Source organism: Lampetra fluviatilis, chromosome 10 (genome assembly GCF_964198595.1).
Source record: "Lampetra fluviatilis chromosome 10, kcLamFluv1.1, whole genome shotgun sequence".
NCBI lineage: Eukaryota > Metazoa > Chordata > Hyperoartia > Petromyzontiformes > Petromyzontidae > Lampetra > Lampetra fluviatilis.
Window position 1 is genome coordinate 15,702,670 of NC_136284.1, and position 23,920 is coordinate 15,726,589.

The window sequence follows — 23,920 nt, forward strand, 5'->3', positions numbered from 1 at the left end:
TTTCCGGCATTGGCATATAAAAAGGAGGCTGTGCACTGACATTTAACCTGCTAACAATGCCACAGATGGGCTCAGGGACACCCAACTTTCACTCGTGGAGATGCACAAGTGGCAGAGAGAGGTGGGCACTAAGTTCGTCTGCTGTTTCTCATGGATACGATAACTGCACACACAAACACGTTCTGTAATTTTTGCACTTTATTTTTCCCACCAGCTCTGAGGGATACAAAATGTATATCGAGTAAAAAACACATTCACATAGTGCTTTACACAGATTATAGCCTCGTTCATTCACACTGGAAATGAACTGAGTCCTTCAGTGAGTCATTCAGATTCCGGTCCAGGGCTCTGTCAGCATGGGTTCTCTGCTGTGGATGACGATTCCCACAATGCAACAGAGGAACTATTCGTTGTAAATTGAATCATACTTTTAAAAAATGCTACTTTATACATTTTTGTGATACATTGGGGCATGGGAATAAAGCGAGAGGGGGAGATGACTCATCTGCGCAACTTTATGACAGAAATGGAAAACCTTATTTCACCAAAAAAGTCTTCATGGGCCCAAGTGGCTGCTTTATTAGTGACACGAAACCAGTGCTATTTTTTACGTCCAGATTCCAGGTCTGATTTATCGTTCTTCTACAGGCAATCCAGGCACAAGATAAATGTTACCCCTCTTTGCCACACTGCCACATACCGTGTATGTATGTGCGTGAGAGGCAATTTCAAAAGAGTGGCTGGGTGGCACAGTGTAACGTTAGTGCCTAACGGCAATTAGCTCCTGAATTCGATTCCCAAGGGACATTTATCTTTGGAGTTTGTTTGCTCTTCCAATGTTCTCCAAAGGTTCCTTCCGAGTTCTCTGGTTTCCTCCCAGAGCTTAAAGCAACCCCCATAATGTAACCGGTGTTGGTCAAACATCCCGATACTGACAAAAATACCAGCAGATTACGTAAAAATCGGCCCCTACTGCAAACCTTGGCAGGACCATTCTGAAAGAGTCTTGAAACTCAGCGAGGCTTACTGAGTAAACAAGTGAATGAATAATAACATAACAATCAAAACCAGTTTGCCCACCACCACATTGCAATATAAAGAGTTAGTGTTCATGTATCTCACAGTATTCTCAAGATTTTAAGTATTTTCCCACAGCCCTTTTGTTGTGATACAGCACACAAACACAACGAATGTAATATTGAGCCATTTGTGTCTGTACGTCAATCATGAATATAAAGCATTCAAATCCACACGTACTGCTGGTGTCCTGAGCAAGAGTGAGCATACACGAGGTGATTGTGTTCAACAGAGAGTGTTCAACAGAGAGTGTTCAACAGAGAGTGTTCAACAGAGAGTGTTCAACAGAGAGTGTTCAACAGAGAGTGTTCAACAGAGAGTGTTCAACAGAGAGTGTGCGCGTGTCTCACGCCAGCTCGTCGCGGCGTGTGCGCGCGTGACAAATGTCTCAAATAGAGATTTGATCCTCAAAGATGGCCAGCAGCACCATGATGCCCCACCCTGCCAGCAGGCCCACGTTCTGCAGCGCAAACACCACCCACGGGAATTTACCGGTGACTTTCATCAGCTCCGGCATCTGTGTGGGGGAGCGCACAGAGAGCGTGACCATTAAATATCGCGTCCCAGCGTGCCGCTTGAGGCAATTTCGTGCACGTGTAAACTATTCGCGTGTGTGAAAATAATTTTACAATTTTACGAAGTCGTATCAGTAGTGTGGAGTACATTTAAATGCGTGCTGTTGTGGAATGCTCGTCGCACAGACTACGTTTGTGAACAGGGCACAGTGCATTCATGCACCAGGTGTAAGCATACATCTTGCCATATTGAAGAATAATACACAATTGACATAAACACACACTAGAGATCTCCTAACTATGCATGACTTGGGAATTTACGATTTTCCGAAATCAGATTTTCATATTTCTATGCCTAAATCGTCAGATTCATTTCATACCTTCGGATTAAAAAGTATAACATTTGAATAATTTGTATTTAAGTACTAAATGCAACAATTTCAACGTTAAACATGAATTAATAGCTTTAAATGTTAAATATTTGTTTTAGTTGTTTTAAAATAAAGTTCAAACTGTAAAACGATCATTCTGATATAAACATTTTAAGTTGTATTTCAGACGTCACTCCGTGTCAGGTCAGTTCTAAAACGATGTTAATTTGGGAACACCCGAAATTGAAATCTAGGTTTCTGTGGTTCTTCAAATGAATTAGAAAATCGGGGAACATGTTCTTTAATGGCAGAGATAATATCAAAGAATGAGATCCAAATTCAATTCCATGAAGAGATTGTCGACCCTATGAATCGTTGACATTCACTTTCAAAGGCTTTAGTTGTATCCCGTGATAAAGAATATTAGTGAATATTCCATCAGCTATGAAATCAAAATAATTCTGATGATGATTAAAACAATGATGGATAATGAAGATAATGATGCCAACCATTATGATCTACGATGTTTGAAAATGCTGAGAAATTGCTGCTACCACCGCATCCCAGGTACTGGTACAGGGCATCGCACGACATCCCATCGGGCTGCAACCCCAGCAGCAGGCGCTAGAGGGCAGACAGCGAACTGCACGAGTCGCCATAAACTAACATGCAAGGTGGGTTGGGTGATATCGATAATTATATTATCTAGGCTCATGATGCACACATCTAGAGCCGGATTCGGGGAGGCAATCGGGATAATTCTCCAGGCCCCAAGCGGCGGGGGAGGGGAGGGGTCTGTTCTGGTGTCCTGGTGCAGAGATTCACAAATCCCTCCCTGATGCATATACTCACATGTGAAACCCCGTATTTGTTGACCAATATATGCTCTATGTATTTAACATGACCACTGCGTCCTTAAGAAATCACACACATTAAGCACAACATTGTGCTTAATGTTGAAAACATTGTTGAGAACACTGTAAATCTATTTTTTTTAAACTGTGAACTGCAACCCTGAATTGTGGCAATTCGTCGAATCGTCCCACTCCAAGGGTTCACCTCCCAGTTTGGTGATCAACAATCATGGTTTTGACGCGTCGTCTTTGGAGAGCTGTCCTGGTGAGATGTGCATCGCACCCTTAGAGGCCATGAACAACATGTGTCCAAATTTAACTGTGGAAAGTTCACGTGGATTCACATTCTACATTGCAGCCACTCTTAACTGATCATGGTCTCGGGTTGTTAATTCCCTAGGTACTCATCAGAGCTGGGTGTAGCGTGTAGCCACCACGCGTGGTGCGTCAGTGGCTGCGAGCCGGTGTGGCGTGGGCGGGGCACTGACCAAGTCGACGAGAGAGATGTAGTAGAACATTCCGGCGGTTACAGAAAATATCCACTGCTGCACAATGGTGTCATTGGAGAGGGACAGGCCCACGTAGAGCCCCGTGAAGGCCGTGAGGGAGCTAATGAAGTTGAGGACGAGGGCTGGACACACTCTCATCCCGGAGTTCAGCAGCGCTGCAAAGTCCCCTGAGCGTCCGAGGAGAAAGGGGTGGGGGGGGGGGGCGTGCGGTGTGAGCACACGTGCCAGCGGCTCTGCGGTTCTGAGATTCACAAGCTCTGTGGCATTGTATGAACGTATGTTGAACTTCTTTCGTACCGTACAGACTATAGCAATTCAACATTCATCGCTTCTGTGATCAGCCAACTTTAAGGACCCTATTTAAAACGTTTAAACGAAGCGCATTATTTTATTTCATTTCTAACTACGTGACTTTACCGAAAGAACCAAAAAGAAAGCTTCAAATCAAGATTGAAGCGCATTCTCACCACAATTATCCAGAGACTGACCGACGACACAGCGTGGATTTGAAAAGCGTCCAAATGCGCCCCCATTTCAAGATGCAGCCCAAACACACAAAAGCAGGGAGGACGTGGGCGAATCGCACGGAAGCGGGTCACCTATCTCGTGAGGAACCTCGTGAAAGAAGATGGCGAGCGAAGTGGTCAGGCCCGCGCGGTTAGAGGCCGAGAAGGCAGCACCCATGGCGAGCCCGTCGGCGAAGTTGTGGATGCTGTCGCCAACCAGGATCATGATGGCCAGGGAACTCATTCCTGGGGAGTCGCGCAGGCATCACCACAGATGTGCTCGGGTCAAGCAGCGCTGCAACCGTTGGGAATTGTGGAGCATTAAATGCCCGCAGATGTGCGTCCAAGTCCATTTGCCCCCTCAAATAGCCAGGCAGAGGAGGCGGACAGCCTGCTGCAGCAAGAGCCTGGGAGAGCAGTCCAGGGCACGTGGACTCGTTCACAGCCATCGAATGTTACCAACTGAAACCACCGCAGGAAAGCAGTGCAGGGTGGATCAGGGGCACACCGATTAGCACCGCACTGCACTATAAATCCAGCAACCCGAGTTTGATTCCTGTTTGCAGCCAACATCAGCGGTGAGTATTATCTGAATCAGTTCTGGGTCTCCACGTTCGCCAACCTGCATTGCACGGCGTGGTGAAGAATGGTCAAACTTCCCATGACTGAAATGCCGGTAAGAACAACAAACTAAAGACAAAACGTGAATGGACAAAGGGCGGTAACCTCTTATTATCATTGCAGCTCAGAGGGTTGGTAAATCTAACCCACGTGATAACAATCGGGCATAAAAGCTCAAGTGAAGCACACGGCTGTCGAGGACCTGACCTTTGAACGTGCCACGATGCTTCGGAAGCGCGGCCGACGTCGGTGTCACCTCGGCCTCTTCCTCCGTGTCCTGGGAGGGAGCGGCACGGCACATTGGCATCCCCCAGTGCCAGCGGCACAGCAACCCTGTCTCTCACATGCTTACTGTAGCTTTCAAGTGGCAGACACTACTGATAATACTTGAAACAAGTGTCATTATTTGCATTATTATCATACTATTACTCTTTAGCGGAGATAGATTTGGTATTATCCTGTAGGAAAGCGAGCTCAGTGATTATACTATGGGACCGATGTGGAACGACAAGGATGGCAGCAGCATGGAGCGTGCGGTGTTCCGTGTGAGCGTAGCCACGTGGGTGGCGGCAGTGCTCACGAGGCGTGTGGTGGAGGCCGTGCCGCGTCCGGCCTTGCCGGCTCTGAACGAGTCGCGCAGCGCCAGGTCGTGCGAGTGTCCGCAGTGGTTCTGCTGCTGCTGCTGCTCGCGTTCCTGGCCGCCGTCCTGCTGTGGATGAGGAGCAGTAGCACTGCGGTTAGCCGCAAACGCACTACCAGTGCACGTCCAGCAAGATCGGCTCTTCCCCAACACTGCTCTGCTGTTCTCCAAAACCTCACATCCGATTGGCACGGTTGGCTACGCACGGTGCGAACGAAGTTCAACAAACATTCAAACATCCAGTGATCAGCTCGTCCCCAACACTGCGCTCCTCTTCTCGGCAACCTCCCACACATGCCCCGTATATTATCTAAAGCAACGTAATTATAATCACATCTTGACACAATCTGCTGAGAAGTTAGTTTAAATGTTTAATTGTGTATGTGGGATGTCAGATTAAATCTCGAGCTCCTTTATGTGTAAATTACTCTCACGGTGTAATACTGTGCTCAGAGATTTTGCATATTATAAAAATATATATGCAGACACGCAAGTGTGCATTTATCACCTACATATTTTGTCCTGCCAGGTGATTGTTGTTAAAACCAAGTCAGGCAGCCACCTGTGTGGTCTGTGTGTTTGCTCTTTGTCTGCTGCATCGGCAATAAAACATTCCACACGCCCAGCAGGTCTGTCCGTGATGAAGCGTCGACCAATCACTTGGAGCATTCACCCCAGACACAGAAGATGTCGGCATGAACAAACGTCAACACACTCTGTGGCCAGACAATTGTAAACGTACGATGTTTATGTTCCACGTAGTAAGTGTTTCTTGTTTTCACTTAAAAGGCTTCTGCTCCGAATTAATTATTGACTGGCAATCCCAGCTGTAATTGTTTTATACGTGTGAAGAATATCACATTCCCATTTCGCAACGTGCAGTTTTTTTACATTCACACATCTTCAGTTGTTATTTTACAGTTTGCAAATGTTTTGGCAATTGCCTCTTTCTTTGCAGTGTTTGTTTCCAAATCTTCCTTCCTGCAGCTGCTGTTCTGCATTTGACACAAAGTGGACCCCCGCCTATCTATGGGGTGCAACCTAAACCTTGTGTACGGGATGCCAAGAGAAACATCTACACTCCGCGGGTCTAAGGGCTCCTCGCGAGTTCCAATGGCGTGCCCGGCACTCATTGCCGAGGAGCGACCGTGGGGGCGGAACTGATCGGAGTTGAAGACGGAGAACATTCACGTCGAATTGGTTGTCAGGAAAACAACCAAATAGATATAAGGGGTCGTTTGGGAGACCGTCCTCGGAGAAATGAACGGATTGGCGGAGAGTCGTGGAACGTTCCAGAAAGAACGGAGAAGAGAATGAAAGGAAGGAGAGATGGGGGGTTCGGGGCGCCAACTGAGCGCAGCGACTCCCTGGTGTGTGACGACACGCTGTGCGGAAGACGTGATAAAGGCGATGTTCAAGTCTCACCCGGGCTAGAACTCCTCTACACTTGTAACGCCAGAAGTGGCAAAGTCACACGATTGAAGCCCTTCAGCTGGAAAGAGTCAACCATCCATCAGACATCAGCCAAGTCTCCCCGTGCTGTGCGTGTCAGCTCTCCTCGGCGCTGAAACACGTTCCTATGTTTGGGTCCCAGCGTATATATGAGGTGCTTGTTCAAGGAATTTTCAACGAGTGCTTATCAGGGATGATTTGGCAAAATAACGAAATGCTTTTGTAAAGAGGCTGCTCTTCCAAATTACATGCCTGAACTTGAATCAGTAAAACAAAGGGCCCTTGTGCATGCGGCCTTACACCCAGACGCGACATGCGCCAGTGCCGTGCACGTGAACTCGCTGCGATGCGGCATGTTGCTATCGCACGCTACTGACAAAGTAGCTCACTCCAAGGCCCTGCCCGCAGACCGCGCCTGCATGTAAGGCTTGCATCGTCACAATGAGGTGCCGCTCGCGTACCCCTTGAGATGAAGCGATCAGCAAATGGAAGATCTTCTCCACCAAGAAGAAGATGTAGATTCCTCCCAGGAGAGCCATCAGCTTCCACACGTGACTGTTTTTCTCGACAAAGTCCTCCTCGGCGTGGTCGTGACCGTCACCGTGGTCGTGCAGGGCCAGCATCTGCAAGGGAAATGGTTTGCAACCCTCACCAGCCACTCTGAGATCTGTTCCTGCACTTTAGCACGTGCCAGGCGTAGTCAAAAGGTCAAAATGCATTCCTGCTCAAATTATGAGCATTGAGACGTTGGTGCTCATCTCCTCTATAAAGAGCTGAGCCAGTGGTGGTAAATTCCCATTCCCATGGCAGGGTGTGTGATTATATCCAAAGGACGATCACTGTTGACTTCTCCATAAAGTGGTACTCATTGTATCGACCTGCAGAAATGACGGGATGAGTCAACCCCAACCAGGATGTGAACTCGAAACCTTCTATCGTGAGTCACTCACTCGACCGGGGAGCCACCTGGCCGGTTTTACATAACCGAGTGATTGTAATCGAGTGTGTAAGTCAAGAGGCGGAGATTTCCCCCATTGAATATCTGCAAAGCAAACTCACTTGTGCTGCACATTGTGATGACTATGCTCGTCGTGCTTGGGATTGGTTGGCAGATCCCATGTGTATGGGTTACCTCTGAATTTACAACTTAGCCTGAACACATCCGTGTTGCTTAACCGGATAATCACGTGACATTCGCAAGATGGGCCGATAATTGCGATGTCGATTCCCTTCGAGTAATTGGAGCGACATTTTTCAAATTTGGATCACGACGCCACACGCGGTGGTCCGCTCTTGTGAATGACGTCACGCGATCTATAAGGCCCGCCGCAGTATTAATCAGGGCGACCGCTGAATTCGAACCGCGAATCTCTCAAGCAAGCGACGATCCCAGCGCTACCGCTGGGCCGCGTCCCCACCTACGGGCCTCGATGCAGTTTCACCCGCCTGCGCCCCGCACGGCTCCGCCACAGCAAACATCCTCACGGAGCACGGCCCCGCTAGCCTGCTGACAACCCTGCGCCTAGGCACAAATCGCCCAAATGTCATGACTACAGTATTATTTATATATTTTTTAATTCCTTGGAGTAAGCACTTTTCAAATTGCGAGCGATTGACTCTCACGGAATCCCCGCAGTTTGTAAAAGCTGTTACACACACTGCTGTTACACACTGCTGTTACACACACTGCTGTTACACACACTGCTGTTACACACACTGCTGTTACACACACTGCTGTTACACACGCTGCTGTTACACACACTGCTGTTACACACACTGCTGTTACACACTGCTGTTACACACTGCTGTTACACACACTGCTGTTACACACACTGCTGTTACACACACTGCTGTTACACACACTGCTGTTACACACACTGCTGTTACACACACTGCTGTTACACACACTGCTGTTACACACTGCTGTTACACACTGCTGTTACACACACTGCTGTTACACACACTGCTGTTACACACACTGCTGTTACACACACTGCTGTTACACACACTGCTGTTACACACACTGCTGTTACACACTGCTGTTACACACACTGCTGTTACACACACTGCTGTTACACACACTGCTGTTACACACACTGCTGTTACACACTGCTGTTACACACACTGCTGTTACACACACTGCTGTTACACACACTGCTGTTACACACTGCTGTTACACACTGCTGTTACACACACTGCTGTTACACACGCTGCTGTTACACACACTGCTGTTACACACACTGCTGTTACACACACTGCTGTTACACACTGCTGTTACACACACTGCTGTTACACACACTGCTGTTACACACACTGCTGTTACACACACTGCTGTTACACACACTGCTGTTACACACACTGCTGTTACACACACTGCTGTTACAAACACTGCTGTTACACACACTGCTGTTACACACACTGCTGTTACACACGCTGCTGTTACACACACTGCTGTTACACACACTGCTGTTACACACACTGCTGTTACACACACTGCTGTTACACACACTGCTGTTACACACACTGCTGTTACACACACTGCTGTTACAAACACTGCTGTTACAAACACTGCTGTTACACACACTGCTGTTACACACTGCTGTTACACACACTGCTGTTACACACACTGCTGTTACAAACACTGCTGTTACACACACTGCTGTTACACACACTGCTGTTACACACACTGCTGTTACACACACTGCTGTTACACACTGCTGTTACACACACTGCTGTTACACACTGCTGTTACACACACTGCTGTTACACACACTGCTGTTACACACACTGCTGTTACACACACTGCTGTTACACACACTGCTGTTACACACACTGCTGTTACACACACTGCTGTTACACACACTGCTGTTACAAACACTGCTGTTACACACGCTGCTGTTACACACACTGCTGTTACACACACTGCTGTTACACACACTGCTGTTACAAACACTGCTGTTACACACACTGCTGTTACACACACTGCTGTTACACACACTGCTGTTACACACACTGCTGTTACAAACACTGCTGTTACACACACTGCTGTTACACACACTGCTGTTACACACACTGCTGTTACACACACTGCTGTTACACACACTGCTGTTACACACACTGCTGTTACACACACTGCTGTTACAAACACTGCTGTTACACACGCTGCTGTTACACACACTGCTGTTACACACACTGCTGTTACACACACTGCTGTTACACACACTGCTGTTACACACACTGCTGTTACACACACTGCTGTTACAAACACTGCTGTTACACACACTGCTGTTACACACACTGCTGTTACACACACTGCTGTTACACACACTGCTGTTACACACACTGCTGTTACACACACTGCTGTTACACACACTGCTGTTACACACACTGCTGTTACACACACTGCTGTTACACACACTGCTGTTACACACACTGCTGTTACAAACACTGCTGTTACAAACACTGCTGTTACAAACACTGCTGTTACACACACTGCTGTTACACACACTGCTGTTACACACACTGCTGTTACAAACACTGCTGTTACACACACTGCTGTTACACACGCTGCTGTTACAAACACTGCACCATTGTTGGGCTGTCGAGAGTGGGGATATTTAATCCGGATTATGGGTTAATCCGGAATGCGGCTGTTTCTTTAACTATTCACTACGGGCACCCAGCTTTTAATGAGTGGCGCCTCGCTCATACTTGTGTGACTGCACCTGCACTTGGGGCGATGAGAGCATCATGTGTATCCCTAGCAATGACTGATATTTGTACATATATGGCCCTTTTGTCACTCCACTGCTGGATGAAGGCACCCCGTGCCGTGTTCGTCGTGGGGGTTGTTTGACCATACCCGCACATCACTTCACCACGCTGGGCAATGTGGGGTGAAGCAAGACGCTTAGACGTGGGGGCATAGAAGTACGGTACAACGTGCCCACCGTCTATAAGTTCTGTAGTCACCGATGACAATCTAAGAGTGTGCGTGGTGGACATCTATGCAAGAACTATACAGGCTCAAAACTATTAGCTTCGGAGATCATGTCAGAGCAGGTGCATTTTTATTTTTCAAACGTGGACCTAGGGTGATATGTTGTCTCGAACCAACACTTCTCCAATGTAATTAACGAGTTCCATAAATTTCAACAACAAAAAATAAGCAGACGAATGATCCATTCCCCATATCTGTACCTCCACATCCAAAATAAAAGTAGATTGCATACATCCCATCAGCCAAGTGTTGTTCAAACCAGACGCACCTCGGGAATCAGGTGCAAGGTGGCATCTCCGGAGAGGGTGCCCACAGCCAGAGCGATGAACGTCTGCAGGATGACTCGGTACGTCTCCTGGCACGAGGTGAACAGGATGACAGCGACTCCCATCAGGGAGGAAAGGCTCACCACCAGCACCGCCAGGGTTCCATACCCATACTCTGGCGAAGGAAACAGAAAATTGCTCATGAAACACATTGTCGTGATTCACAGACCTTGGTCAACGCACTGCTACGTGAAGGTTTCCTCGTGTGTCGTTTCGGTCGTGGGGGTTGTTTGACCATACTTCACCATGCTGGTCAGTGCAAGTTGGTGATGGGCGCTCGGCAATGCGACTCGGGCCACCGGGTTCAGACTGCAAGGTCATCGCCGCCGCAGCGCCACTCCACCGCAGCTTGTGTTCACGTCGCGAAGAGTGCCACGTGTTTACGATTGGCGCGTGCTAATCTCGTGTGTGCTTAGGCAAAGGCAAAAAGGGTGGCTTTAAAAATATGTGTGTGAAAGGTGGAGGTGAATGTGTAGCAGAGGTTTAAGATTGACAATAAAGGTGACCGAGATGTTTTTTTTAACTGCGCGCGGCCTATTCTTGTCTCTGATGTCACGGGTTTTTAATGTTTACTGTGGGCAAAATTCCAAGAATGGACACTTTCATGAACTCACAGCAAACTCCCAATTCTAGCACTGTGCTCCGAGTGCACGTGACGGATGTGTTCCCGATGTTTAATTTGTTCATCTTCGAACAGGGCCGAGGCACGACATTGCAACCGATTCGAGAATAAAAACGGGTTTTGGACTTATCCGAGGTGATGACGTCACGGCACACATTCCGTGAAGTCGGCGTGCGCACCTTGGAGCAAATGGTTGGCGGATCACCGAGAGATTCATGAAACTTTCCAAACCTTAAATCTTGACTTGAAGCTTTCGTGACTGCAGGAATTCATCTTCTTTGGGTCTTTCGGTAAAGTCACGTAGATAGGTTCAAAGAAAATAACAATAAAATAACAAAACTACGACGTTTCGATCTACGTGACTTTAGCGAAAGAACCAAAGAATATGAATTCCTGCAGTCACGAAAGTTTTAAGTCAAAATTTAATTATGTAATTACACGAGAAATAGAACTTCTTAGGGAGATCAGATGCCAACGTGACTGAGCGCGTCATAATAAAGCAATTGGAGCGTGAATGCTCACAAAATAGTGTTGAAAATTGGTAAAGCTTATGGAAATAACTGAGTACATCAAGAAGAAATGAGATCAATATTTACAAAGATCAGGGCCACGTAAAGTATTGGCACATTTGACGTGCCAGCTTGACTGGCACATGAAAGTATATATTCGTGAATTACATGCAAGGCGACGACGCGTGGCGCTGTAAAGTGATAGAATGAGTCTGGGAATAGAATGGAGGCCTAAATTATTAAAAGATGAAGTAGGTGTGTCATGCTTAATTAAGGTTAAGCTGAGCGTGTGTGTGCTTGTCCATAGAAGGAGTTGCAGAGCAAGATTCTAGAGAAACAATCGCGATTCTGACACCACGCTCGAGCCCATGCTGGATCCCAAGATCTAACCCGCGCTCAAACACACGATGCCTCAAACCCACGCTTGACCACATTTCCGTAAACAGCTCAATCCCACGCTCAACCCCGTGCCAGATCTCTCCGCACGTGAACACGCGGCCATTCCGATTCCGTCTAAACGTTTCTGCGACGACACAATTGATGCCTTCCATCGGTTGGTGACCGCGTGGCATCGCTTCCCATTGGCCACACACGCGTCGTCCCTCCTTAGTTCACGGACAACATTGTGTCGCCACCACGGCGCGAGCGAGTCGAGGTGAGCGTGGGGTGACGGTGAAGGTGGGGTGAAGGTGAAGATGGGCTAGGCTCCTCACTCTCCACAGTGGTGGGGGCCGCGCCGGGCGCCGTCGCCTCCTGGTCGCCGTGGGCCCGGCAGGCCCCGCTCAGCAGCTGCTGGACGATGGCCACGGCGAGCGCGGAGAAGTTGCGCCGAACGACGCCGCTCGAATTGAAGTCGAAGACGTCGCAGAGCTCGTGCGCGCTGTAGCACGTCTCCTCGGGGCCGCGGTGCTTCTCCTCCTCCTCGTCGTCGTGGTGGTGCGCCTGCTCCTCCTCGTGGCCCCCGTGCCCTTCCTCCGTCTTGCCCAGATGAAGGAGCTCGAGCAAGGCCGCCAGGTCTGCCGCACGACAGCGCGCTCGTCAGCCCCGAGACGTGGCCAAGGCGGCTGCGGTGGCTCCGTGTGCGAGTGGGATGCAAGGTTAAGCGATCTCGAGAAAGATGCAGTCTTCTACGTATTATAAGTCGCAATCTGTTTGAGCGTAATTTCTAAACATATTGGGGCGCATCATATAATGCCGGAGGTTGTGAGCGAGACAGATTTGTGTAACCGGATTAACGCCAGGCACAGGTTTTGGGTGCGTCTTCCTTTCCGGAGCGTCTTATAAACCAGAGAATATGGTAATGGTGTTGTGTGTATAGCAGAATGTGGATATGTTACACAACGTACAATGTTTGGCTTTCCTGACACTCATCTAAAGGTTCGCAATGCAGGTTTTAACATTTTGTGTCCTGAATGATCAAACCTTTAAAACCTGGCGGTGGCTGTGGGATTGTCCTCCCTCACCACTCACCGCCCCCTCTTACCTCGTGAGAATCGGTGTTCTTTGCGCTCATTTGCCTTGGTATTTATGATCGCTCCAAGCCCGTGCCAACTGGATTCAGAGTTTTATTAGAGGCTCTATATTTTTGCACTCATTTATGATTCTCTTCATTTCACAATATCGGGTTATCGGGGTCCGTTGCAGCAACTCGCACACGGACACAGGCAGCGCGCTATGTATCATCACAGAGCCATGCCGCCCAATGTCGCAATGGTTCTTCTGCACTTAACCGGTGCCTAATCCACGCCGCCGACTGCACGGGCTGCGTTGAAGTCTGCCGGCTAAACTCTGCACTCTGCTCAGCCGCGAGACTGATTGTGTTCGTGAAGCTCTGCCCGGTTCAATCCGCAAGTGGGAACAATGTGGCTGCTATGATCCACATCGCCATGAAGTTACTAAAGGCCTCCTTTATAAATCAACATCGCAGCTCCAAGCGTGTTGCCCATCACCAAGAGTGATCTTACAAGTGAGTGACGTCTGAGTTATTGTTGTGGTTGTCACGAGTAGAGGTGTTCATTTCGGATCGAGTCGTCCGGCCAACGTACGAACAGCGACATCGTCTCGTAGTCTATGGCTCCAAGAGGGATGTTGGTCGTGAAGTCACCCACACCGCTAACACTGCACTCACTCCCCCGCTTGCCCACATGATGTGAACGCACCTCGCAATCTCTCTTACGTCAGTGTTGCTCCGTGCAGCATCAGAAGGTATGCGTTGTGTTGGGATATTACATTTATACAATCACCAACACCGGTTTCAATCGCTATCTATCTGTGATCGGCGGGATGAATGTCACGTGAATTCCAACGAGACCTAACCATTTAAAGGGCTTGAGAACGTTTAAACACAGCGCCTTTAATTTATAATTATTAATAACAGGATATCCACCCCTCTCGGATGTGTTGATGGATTGCGCCGCGTGTCTTTGTTGGGCACAAAGTCCGACGTTTCGCTTCGTGGGCTGGGATCTGGGACGTCGCTCCCCAAAACCGCGCGGCAGAGTCGCCGCGCGGCAAAGACGCCGTGCGGTGACGGCGGCGGAGCGACAAATCGCGCAGCCCCCGAGAATACCTTGCTCGGTCATGGCGTCGGGCGCGCTGCTGTGCGTGCGGAATATGTGGTCGAGGAAGAAGTCTGGGCCGAGGAGCGCGTGCCTCAAGCAGCGGTGCGCCCCGGCGAGGAAGAGCGCGGCCACGCGCCCGAGCTGCCCTGCCTCCACCGCCCGGGCCGGCACCGCTCTCCGCGCGGCAGCGTCCATGCACTGCGCGTTTTTTAAAACAAATATTACATATAAAACAGGGGGAACATAGACATAGGGTAGGGAGGGGGGGTAGAGAGAGAGGGAAGGGGCAAGAAGGAACAGGGCAGAGCGTGAAATATTTCGTGAAATCTTTCATTTAAAAAAGGGGGGGGGGCACATAAAGCAAAGCGTTGAAAAAAAATCTAAATTATGAACGAAGCAAAGTGCCGACTACACCGAGCATCTTCTTGCTTCCTCTGATCGTAAAAAAAAGAGTGAGGGAGGGATTGGCTTCTCCAAACCCCCGTGGTGTCCTTCTCTCTCTTGATCGGTAAAAGCGAGAATCGGTGTTCTGCGCACTCAATTGCAACACTCGGTTGCATGATTATTTATGACGGCTCCAAGCCCGTGCCAGCTGGATTCAGTCTTATTAGGCTCTGTATTTGTGCACGCATTTATGATTCTATTCACTTTACAATATCCGTTCATAGGGCACCCCTGCTCCTTTGCGGCAACTCGCACACGGACGCATCATCACAGAGCCATGCTGCCCGATGTCGCAATGATTCTTCTGCACTTAACCGGTGCCTAATCCACGCCGCCGACTGCACGGGCTGCGTTGAAGTCTCCCGGCTAAACTCTGCACTCTGCTCAGCAGCGAGACTGACTTTACCGAAAGAACCAAGAATATGAGACTGATTGTGTTCGTGAAACTGTGCTCGGTTCAATTTGCAAATAGAAACAATGTGGCTGCTATGTTCCACATGGCCATGAGTTCACTAAAGGCCTCCTTCATAAATCCTTTATAAATCCTTTATAAATCCTTTATAAATCAACATCGCAGCTCCAAGCGTGTCGCCAAATTGCCGTAACGATGATGCACAAACGATACGTTGGTTATAGAATTTGATGTGGATATGCCCGAAGTAATGAACCATAACGTTGGCAATGTAATTGATCCCATCATAGCTTGACACCCATGTAACGTGCAGCGGATCTCAATTACAACCGCAAAGCACCACTATCAGAGTCAGAGCCACTGGGAAGACAAAGGCGGTCGGCCGTGGTGCTGGCCAACCACCCCCTCGTGTTCCGTGCCGGCCTTCATAGGTGCTACTCCCTAACAGCACTTGCCCCAACAGTTGCTTAATGCTACACGGGGGATCTATTGTTTTGAGTACCCTGTGTGTGAGTGTAGGGATGAGTGTGGTTTGTATACACTGGCACACTCAGGGCTAAACCCTCGTGTGTGTGTGTGTGTGACTGTGTGTGTGGGTTAGTGATTCTGCCTCGTGTGTGTGTGTTAGTGACTGTGTGTTAGTGACTGTGTGTGTTAGTAGCTGTGTGTGTGTTAGTGATTGTGTGTGTGTGTGAGTGACTGTGTGTGTGTGTTAGTGACTGTGTGTGTGTGTGAGTGACTGTGTGTGTGACTGTGTGTGTGTGTTAGTGACTGTGTGTGTGTGTGAGTGACTGTGTGTGTGACTGTGTGTGTATGTGTGTTAATGAATGTGTGTGTGTGTGTGTGAGTGCGTGTGTGTTAGTGGATGTGTGTGTGTTAGTGATTGCCGCTGTGTCCCCTCGCTGTGTCCTTGCTCCGTGACCTCCGCATTCCTCTTCCTTCCCCACGTTCACACAGAGCGGCGGTGGTGGTCCATGTTGCGATGGTCGACGATTCGCCTCTGGGCTCACGAATCTCGCGGTGCCTAAACTAGACCTGGGATCCGGCTTCTGGATCCATCTCAACCTCCCGTTACTAATTAGAGCACCGACTGTAAGAGAAGTTTGTTTTGGGCTAGATCGCGTAAAAAGATAAATGTGTCGTGAAAACCCGCCACCACCCGACACAGGCAACTAGTAAGGGCTGACACGTAAACAGAACGTGCCAATTCGTCACTAGTACAGCACTAGCCGGTGTGTTGGAGAGCCAAGCCACAACATTTACAATCTGAGTTCGACGTTTCGCCAGTTATTACAATTAGCTTCATCAGGCGACGTACATGATGCATGTGCATTATGCGAGCCCTTTGATCTTGTCCTTCCTGTCCATTGTGTGTAATAATCCCTATAGAAGTACGCTGCCCTTTGTAGACACGCACTTAAACAATGTATTATTTGATGATTCGCTTCCACGCAGCACTGAGGCGGTAGCGATCTGAACGGTTAAAGGTATTTTTAATTCTTTCAATTTCGATAGATTCTCTAATTAGTCTGGGCCAGTAGTAGCTAGTTTTGCACAAAACTTCAACAAAATCAATTGAGTGTCCTTGTTGGCACTCGTGCTCTGCTACTGCTGACAGTTGTATTTGGGTGAATTTAAAATGTATCTGATGTTCGTTTAGTCTCGTGCTGATCATTCGTCCTGTTTGCCCAGCATCACATTTACCACACGTGCAGTTCATCCTGTACGCACCTTCTGTTGATAGCTTCGGTCTACATCTTTTGATATTTGTCGCGAAAGCCTCCGTGTTAAACAGCGACGGTGTCAGAGTGACGCGGTGTGGGGAGTTGTGACACTCTGCTGAACGCGCTCCCTGCACGGCGCCTTTGCTCACGCATCGCGAGCCAAAAGAAAACCACTTTCTACTACTGGACAATCTGTGAAAAAGAGCTTCACAGCTCATCGGATTCCCCCAATGATAAATAAAGATTCTGAGAGTGATCAAGAGTCTGGTTCTGACGTGCGGTGGGTCGGAATTCGCCGCCAGGAACCTGAGCCGGAGCGCGTCCACACGGAGAGCGGCGGCAGCGGTTGGCGAGAGAGGAGAGAGAGAGGGGGGACATGGAGTAGGGAGAGAGGGGGTAGAGAGAGAGGGGGTAGAGAGAGAGAGGGGGGGTAGAGAGAGGGGGGGTAGAGAGAGGGGGTAGAGAGAGAGAGGGGGGGTAGAGAGAGGGGGTAGAGAGAGAGAGAGGGGGTAGAGAGAGGGGGTAGAGAGAGAGAGGGGGGGTAGAGAGAGGGGGGGTAGAGAGAGGGGGTAGAGAGAGAGAGGGGGGGTAGAGAGAGGGGGTAGAGAGAGAGAGGGGGGGTAGAGAGAAAGGGGGGGGTAGAGAGAGGGGGTAGAGAGAGAGAGGGGGGGTAGAGAGAGGGGGTAGAGAGAGAGAGGGGGGGTAGAGAGAGGGGGGGTAGAGAAAGGGGGTAGAGAGAGAGAGGGGGGTAGAGAGAGGGGGTAGAGAGAGAGAGGGGGGGTAGAGAGAAAGGGGGGGGGCGACATGGAGTAGGAATAGAGGGGGTAGACAGAGAGGGGGGGCAGAGAGAGGGGGTAGAGAGAGGGGGTAGAGAGAGAGAGGGGGCAGAGAGAGAGGGGGGGGGCAGAGAGAGGGGGTAGAGAGAGAGAAGGGGTAAGAAGGAGGAGAGCAGAGCAAGACATCTTTTGTGAAATCTTTCATTTAAAAAGGGGGAGGGGGGGGGTTACGTAAAGCAAAGCATTAAAAAACGAATTGATGAACGAAGCAAAGTGCCGACTACACCGCGCATCTTCTTGTTTCCTCTGATCGTAAAAAAAAGAGAGAGGAGACAGAGGAGCGAGTGGAGAGAAGAGAGAGGAGAGAGGGAGAGAGGAGCGAGTGGAGGGGGGGCGAGTGGAGGGGGCGAGTGGAGGGGGAGCGAGTGGAGGGGGGGGCGAGTGGAGGGGGCGAGTGGAGGGGGCGAGTGGAGGGGGGGCGAGTGGAGGGGGCGAGTGGAGGGGGGGCGAGTGGAGGGGGGGGCGAGTGGAGGGGGCGAGTGGAGGGGGGGGCGAGTGGAGGGGGGGCGAGTGGAGGGGGCGAGTGGAGGGGGGGGCGAGTGGAGGGGGCGAGTGGAGGGGGGGGCGAGTGGAGGGGGGGCGAGTGGCGCTCTGGGGCCACTCCACCGCCCCAGCTGCTCGCAGGGGACGAGGGCCCCGCCACCCGGCAGCGGTGACGCGGTGGAGTGGGGGGCTCCCCCAACACCCTGTCCCCCCACTGCTTACCCGGTTGTTGACAAAAGTGGCTCCGGCTGTTTGGTTTTATCGGTAAAGTCACGTGGGGAAAATAATAATAATAATAGAAATAATAAAAATAATAATAGAAATATTTTGTTTTTACTATTATTTCTATTTCAATTATTTATTATTTATTTTGTTACCTACGTGACTTTAACGAAACAACCTAAGAGTATGAATCCTTGCAGTCATGAAAGCTTAAAATCTAGAATGGCTACGGCTGGTGGAACTACTGGTAACGACGTTATGTACTCTAACAAAACTGTTATGTACTACAACAAAATGATACTTTTTGGTTCTTTCGGTAAAGTCACGTGGGTATAAAATAAAATAAAGCACGACGTTTCGGGCGCAACACAAGCGTCCTTCATCAGGTGCTTTCCCACCAAAGAATATGGATTTCTACAGTCACGAAAGCTTCAAATCAAGATTTTAGAACATTGTTACATACTCTAACAACATTAGCATGGTTGGCTGCGAACGGTGCGAAATAAAGAAATACGTACGATGAGAAAGAGACGTTGCCAAAACCGTCACCTACTATTATATACACGTTTACATTTTGACTTAAAACTTTCGTGACTGCAGGAATTCATATTCTTGGTTCTTTCGGTAAAGTCACGTAGATAGAAAAAAAAATTAAATGTAAATGAAACCAAATTTTATTTTATTTGTATTTTTTATGAATTTCTTTTATTTTTATTGTATTTTCGATCTACGTGACTTTACCGAAAGAACCAAGAATACACGCACGTTTACTTGTCAGGCCACGGTCTCACTGACAGATTCTGTGCTGTGTACACCACTGCTCAGGCAGCAGCAACAGCAGCAGCAGCATTATCAGCAGCAGCAGCATCAGCAGCAGCAACATCAGCAGCAGCATCATCAGCAGCAGCAGGAGCAGCATCAGCAGCAGCAACATCAGCAGCAGCATCAGCATTATCAACAGCAGCATCAGCAGCATAAGCAGCATCAGCATCATCATCAGCAGCATCATCAGCAGCAGCATCATCATCAGCAGCAGCATCAGCAGCAGCAACATGCAGCAGCAGCATCAGCAGCATTATCATCAGCAGCAGCATCAGCAGCAGCATCAGCAGCATCATCAGCAGCAGCATCATCAGCAGCAACAACTTGCATCAGCAGCATCATCATCATCAGCATCAACAGTAGCATCAGCAGCAGCAACTTGCATCAGCAGCATCATCAGCAGCAGCAACTTGCATCATCAGCAGCAGCATCATCAGCAGCAGCAGCAACTTGCATCATCAGCAGCATCATCATCAGCAGCATCATCAGCAGCATCAGCAGCATCATCATCATCAGCAGCATCAGCAGCAGCATCATCAGCATCAGCATCATCAGCAGCAGCATCACGGGACGTGCCACTCAAGCGGCTCCCCCGTGGAGGCGCCGCACTGCGCGCTGCCCGCGACCTTTTGGAAGAGGCGCGTGGCGGGAGGGAAGCCGCTCCGCGTAGAGTCCAGCAGCCCCAGCGTCTGCGATGAGGAGAGGCCGCTGCTGCCGCCGGCGGCCCTCACGAGGCTGTCCAGGAGGAAGGCGAAGGGCAGGGGGGCGCCCTGGCCCGGCCCGCAGCCGCGGCCGGGCTCCCTCAGCAGGTGAAGCAGCAGCAGCGCCGCGTGAGCGCCACTCACGCCGCCCGCCGCGGGGCCGAGCGGCGCCCACGCGCCCGCCGTGTCGTTGAAGCACTGCGAGCCAGGAGCGGGTGGGTGGGTGGGTGAGTGAGTGAGTGGGTGAGTGAGTGAGTGGGTGAGTGAGTGGGTGGGTGAGTGAGCGAGTGGGTGGGTGGGTGGGTGCGTGGGTGAGTGGGTGCGTGGGTGAGTGAGTGGGTGGGTGGGTGCGTGGGTGAGTAGGTGGGTGAGTACGTGGGTGAGTGAGTGGGTGAATGAGTGGGTGGGTGGGTGAGTAGGTGCGTGGGTGAGTGAGTGGGTGAGTGAGTGGGTGGATAAGGGGGGCGGGGGAAGAGACGCGGGCGGTGAGCGCGAGTCGTGCGAGCCGCTTTGTTGTAGAGGTTCACGGTTCGGTAGCGGCGGGCCGCCCTGGTCAATTCAGAACTACGCGACGTCGTCTGCGTCACATGGGATGTTCAAGAGCCACCTGTGGACGTGGTTTTCTCTCCGCTCTAAAACGCAAACCATTGACCGCACATTCCCAGCATTTGGCTTTACACTCAATGTCTGCCACGTGTGAACAACGTGTAAACTATAATTTTGTGTATTAGGAAATCGTAAATTGCGCTCAGTTTCCTGAATATTTACCCCACGTGTCATCGGGAAGAGAATGCCGAGCTGTGAAGAAGTTTGTGTATTCAGGTGCGCACTGCTCAGTGAAGAGCTTTTCAAGGGCGTTACAAGGCGGAATCTCGAGATGTATGGCCTCAAGCTGGCTGTTTACAAGAACATTGTTTTACAATGGGGATGTTAGGCTACGAATCAGGAGTAATAGGATCCTGGCAAAACATTTAGAAAATAAGCCCCTTGCCTCTGACCCTATGGACATGCAGAGGATGCCGGGAATTTCATGGCAGGCTAGAGGGGGAAATGACTCTGGAGCTTGAAAAGAACGTGGAAGGAAGAAACCGTGGACACGATCACGCATCGCTGGAGGTGCTGGGAGGGGGGCACGTGTGCAGCTTGGGCAGTCAGCGAGTGGCACCCAGAGGCGTGACACTGCCGGAGCGCGCCAGCTGAGAGAGATCGCCAGCTAAAGTCGTGCCGTCTTGGCGGGAAAGGCTGGCGAGTGTGCGGTGTGGACACCGCTGGCACCATTCACCACTTCGCCGTCGTCAGCAGCTTATTCCATCGTGAAAACAAGTTTCGTTGATCGAAACGCCTGCATGGTGACAACAGCCATCCCGAGCGTGCTAGCGATGCCCAATAACCACCACGGGAATCTTTGTTGTGCCTGTAGACCAGGGCCCCTCAAGCACACTCGCACTACATTTATTTGGGGAGCGGTGGTGCAACGAATACAACTCGCACAGAACGATGGTCACCAGCGTCATGACATGCATCGTCACGATCACCATCATCATCAACTCCAGCGTCAGGGTGAATCCGGTCATCATGACTGAAAGAGAATGGTGGTGGTGATGATTATGACCGTCGTCCTTAAGTTCAGGATGAAGATCATCCCCATCGTCTCGTGCTTGTTAAGAACCCCAACGACAGCATGTCACGATCGCCGTCACACCGCATCTACTGCCATCAACCCATCGACACGGACACCATCACTGCCATCACGATGGTGAGAGACCGGACCGAGTCCAGCGACTCTGGGATTCGGGGTCAATCGAGCTGCTGTTGTGTGGCCACACCGCAAGCGGAGTCCAACTTGGGCGGCTCAAATCGACATTCGGTGGTGTAGGGCCCACCCCGGCACCCACGGAGCGCGGGCCGTGTGAGAGACGCGGCTGCCATCAGCGCTGCCCCCCCCCCCCTCGTACCGGCACGCAGAGCGCCTCGTCCCCACAGCGGGAGCGCGCCAGCAGCGCGGCCAGGGCGCGCGTCTCCTCGGCGCTGGGCTCGGGCGACTCCCCGTCGCCCCCCGAGTCCCAGTCGGGGTTGCCGCTGCCGCTGCTGCTGCCGCTGCTGCTGCCGCTGCTGCCGCTGGGCTGCGCCTCCACGACGGAGCCGAGCAGCGCGGCGAGGCAGAGCACGGCGAGCGGCGCGGTTCGCATCGCGAGTCCGAGCGCGCGGCGCGCGGCGCTTGGCGCGCAGGTTCCTTGGAGCTCGCGGGGGCAGCGAGGGCGAGGGCGACTGCTGCGGGAGAATGGGAGCTGGGTCCGCGGAATGCCGGGCTGGAGGAGGTGCCAGGGTAGTGGCAGGAGGCGTAACAATGAGGGGGGAGGAGGAGGAGAGGGGCGAGGAGGAGGAACGCGAAGCGGGCTCGAGACGCGCAGAGCCTCCCGCGGCGCGCACCACCTCAGAGTCAGAGTTTTTGTTTACACTGCAGGACGAATCCGATGAGCTATAAAGCTCTTTATCACAGATGTCCCTGCCCGGGGTCATGCCTGAGCATGGCTTCACGGTTGCACGGCGTTGGCAGCGCACTCCGTAAAGGCGAGCACCGCCCTCCGATTAGCACGGGTGGATACGTACGGTGCAAAAGAAGTTCAACATACATACACACAGCCTCTGCAATGTCTTCTTCAGGCGACTTCTGGCTGGTGGGCATACACTTGAGGGAGAAACAGGCAGCTCCTCTATGATGTACTTGGCTTACTCTTCCGCGCTGACGTCTTGGAATGATGTGAGAGTACCCGCACCCGAAACCACATCCACTGCACAAACCATGGCAGTAGACGCGGATACCTGCTGATGATGCACAAATGGAAAATAAAAAAAACTCTCCAGGAGTCGCGTGCGACTCTGGTCACCCAGAACTGACCGTACACCAAACAACGACGCAATGCCCAGATCCGCAAATACGAAGGAGACATCGTCACAGCGATCCACCGCGCTGCTCCTGACACGGTTAGCTGGGCCTGAGCACCTGAATGTGACATCGCAGTCTACATCAGCTGCCGTACAACCAGAAGATGATGAAGATGATGATGAAGATGGTGGCGGAGTGGCGCCCAAAGGCTGAGCGCGTCCCAGGGAGGCCGCTCTAGTCGTGCCCTCTGACCTCGGAGGCGATGGAAATTGGACTATCCACTTGGAATGGAGGAATCCGATGAGCTATGAAGCTCTATTTCACGGATGTCCAATAGAGGCGGGTCAGCAATAATAATAATAAAGTATTTAAAAACGATAACTTCCATTCACAACGTCGTAAGAGCCACACAGAGATTACGTGAAGATAGCACAGAGATGACGTGAAGATAGCACAGACAGAGATGACGTGAAGATAGCACAGAGATGACGTGAAGATAGCACAGACAGAGATGACGTGAAGATAGCACAGACAGAGATGACGTGAAGATAGCACAGACAGAGATGACGTGAAGATAGCACAGAGATGACGTGAAGATAGCACAGACAGAGATGACGTGAAGATAGCACAGAGATGACGTGAAGATAGCACAGACAGAGATGACGTGAAGATAGCACAGAGATGACGTGAAGATAGCACAGACAGAGATGACGTGAAGATAGCACAGACAGAGATGACGTGAAGATAGCACAGAGATGACGTGAAGATAGCACAGAGATGACGTGAAGATAGCACAGACAAAGATGACGTGAAGATAGCACAGAGA

The 23,920-nt window shown here is 50.6% G+C and overlaps 1 protein-coding gene across 2 annotated transcripts; it reads right to left on the reverse strand.

Moving 5' to 3' along the window:
* Window positions 1–216: 216 nt before the first annotated feature.
* On the reverse strand, window positions 217–22,510 carry LOC144934623 (zinc transporter ZIP12-like). Of its 2 annotated transcripts, none has more exons than XM_078860637.1 (11): window positions 22,163–22,510; window positions 20,133–20,405; window positions 14,572–14,761; window positions 12,716–13,018; window positions 10,814–10,986; window positions 7,007–7,168; window positions 5,034–5,159; window positions 4,661–4,730; window positions 3,926–4,078; window positions 3,306–3,493; window positions 217–1,594 (listed from the first exon to the last, which is right to left on the reverse strand). In XM_078860637.1, the coding sequence occupies exons 1-11, from the start codon at window positions 22,394–22,396 to the stop codon at window positions 1,466–1,468; spliced, it is 2,001 nt and encodes a 666-aa protein (XP_078716763.1). In that variant the 5' UTR covers window positions 22,397–22,510; the 3' UTR covers window positions 217–1,465. The 2 variants fall into 2 exon arrangements, with proteins under 2 accessions (XP_078716763.1, XP_078716762.1); XM_078860636.1 differs by having other exon boundaries at window positions 5,034–5,162.
* Window positions 22,511–23,920: the final 1,410 nt, after the last annotated feature.

Excerpts from the sequence above, each read along its gene's own strand:
- LOC144934623 (XM_078860636.1), bottom strand. The coding sequence starts at position 22,396 with ATGCGAACCGCGCCGCTCGCCGTGCTCTGCCTCGCCGCGCTGCTCGGC. Across the intron at positions 10,987-12,715 it reads GGCCCCCACCACTGTGGAGA|AGTATGGGTATGGAACCCTG; the intron begins GTGAGGAGCCTA and ends TTCCTTCGCCAG. Across the intron at positions 4,079-4,660 it reads GCATCGTGGCACGTTCAAAG|GAATGAGTTCCCTGGCCATC; the intron begins GTCAGGTCCTCG and ends GCGACTCCCCAG.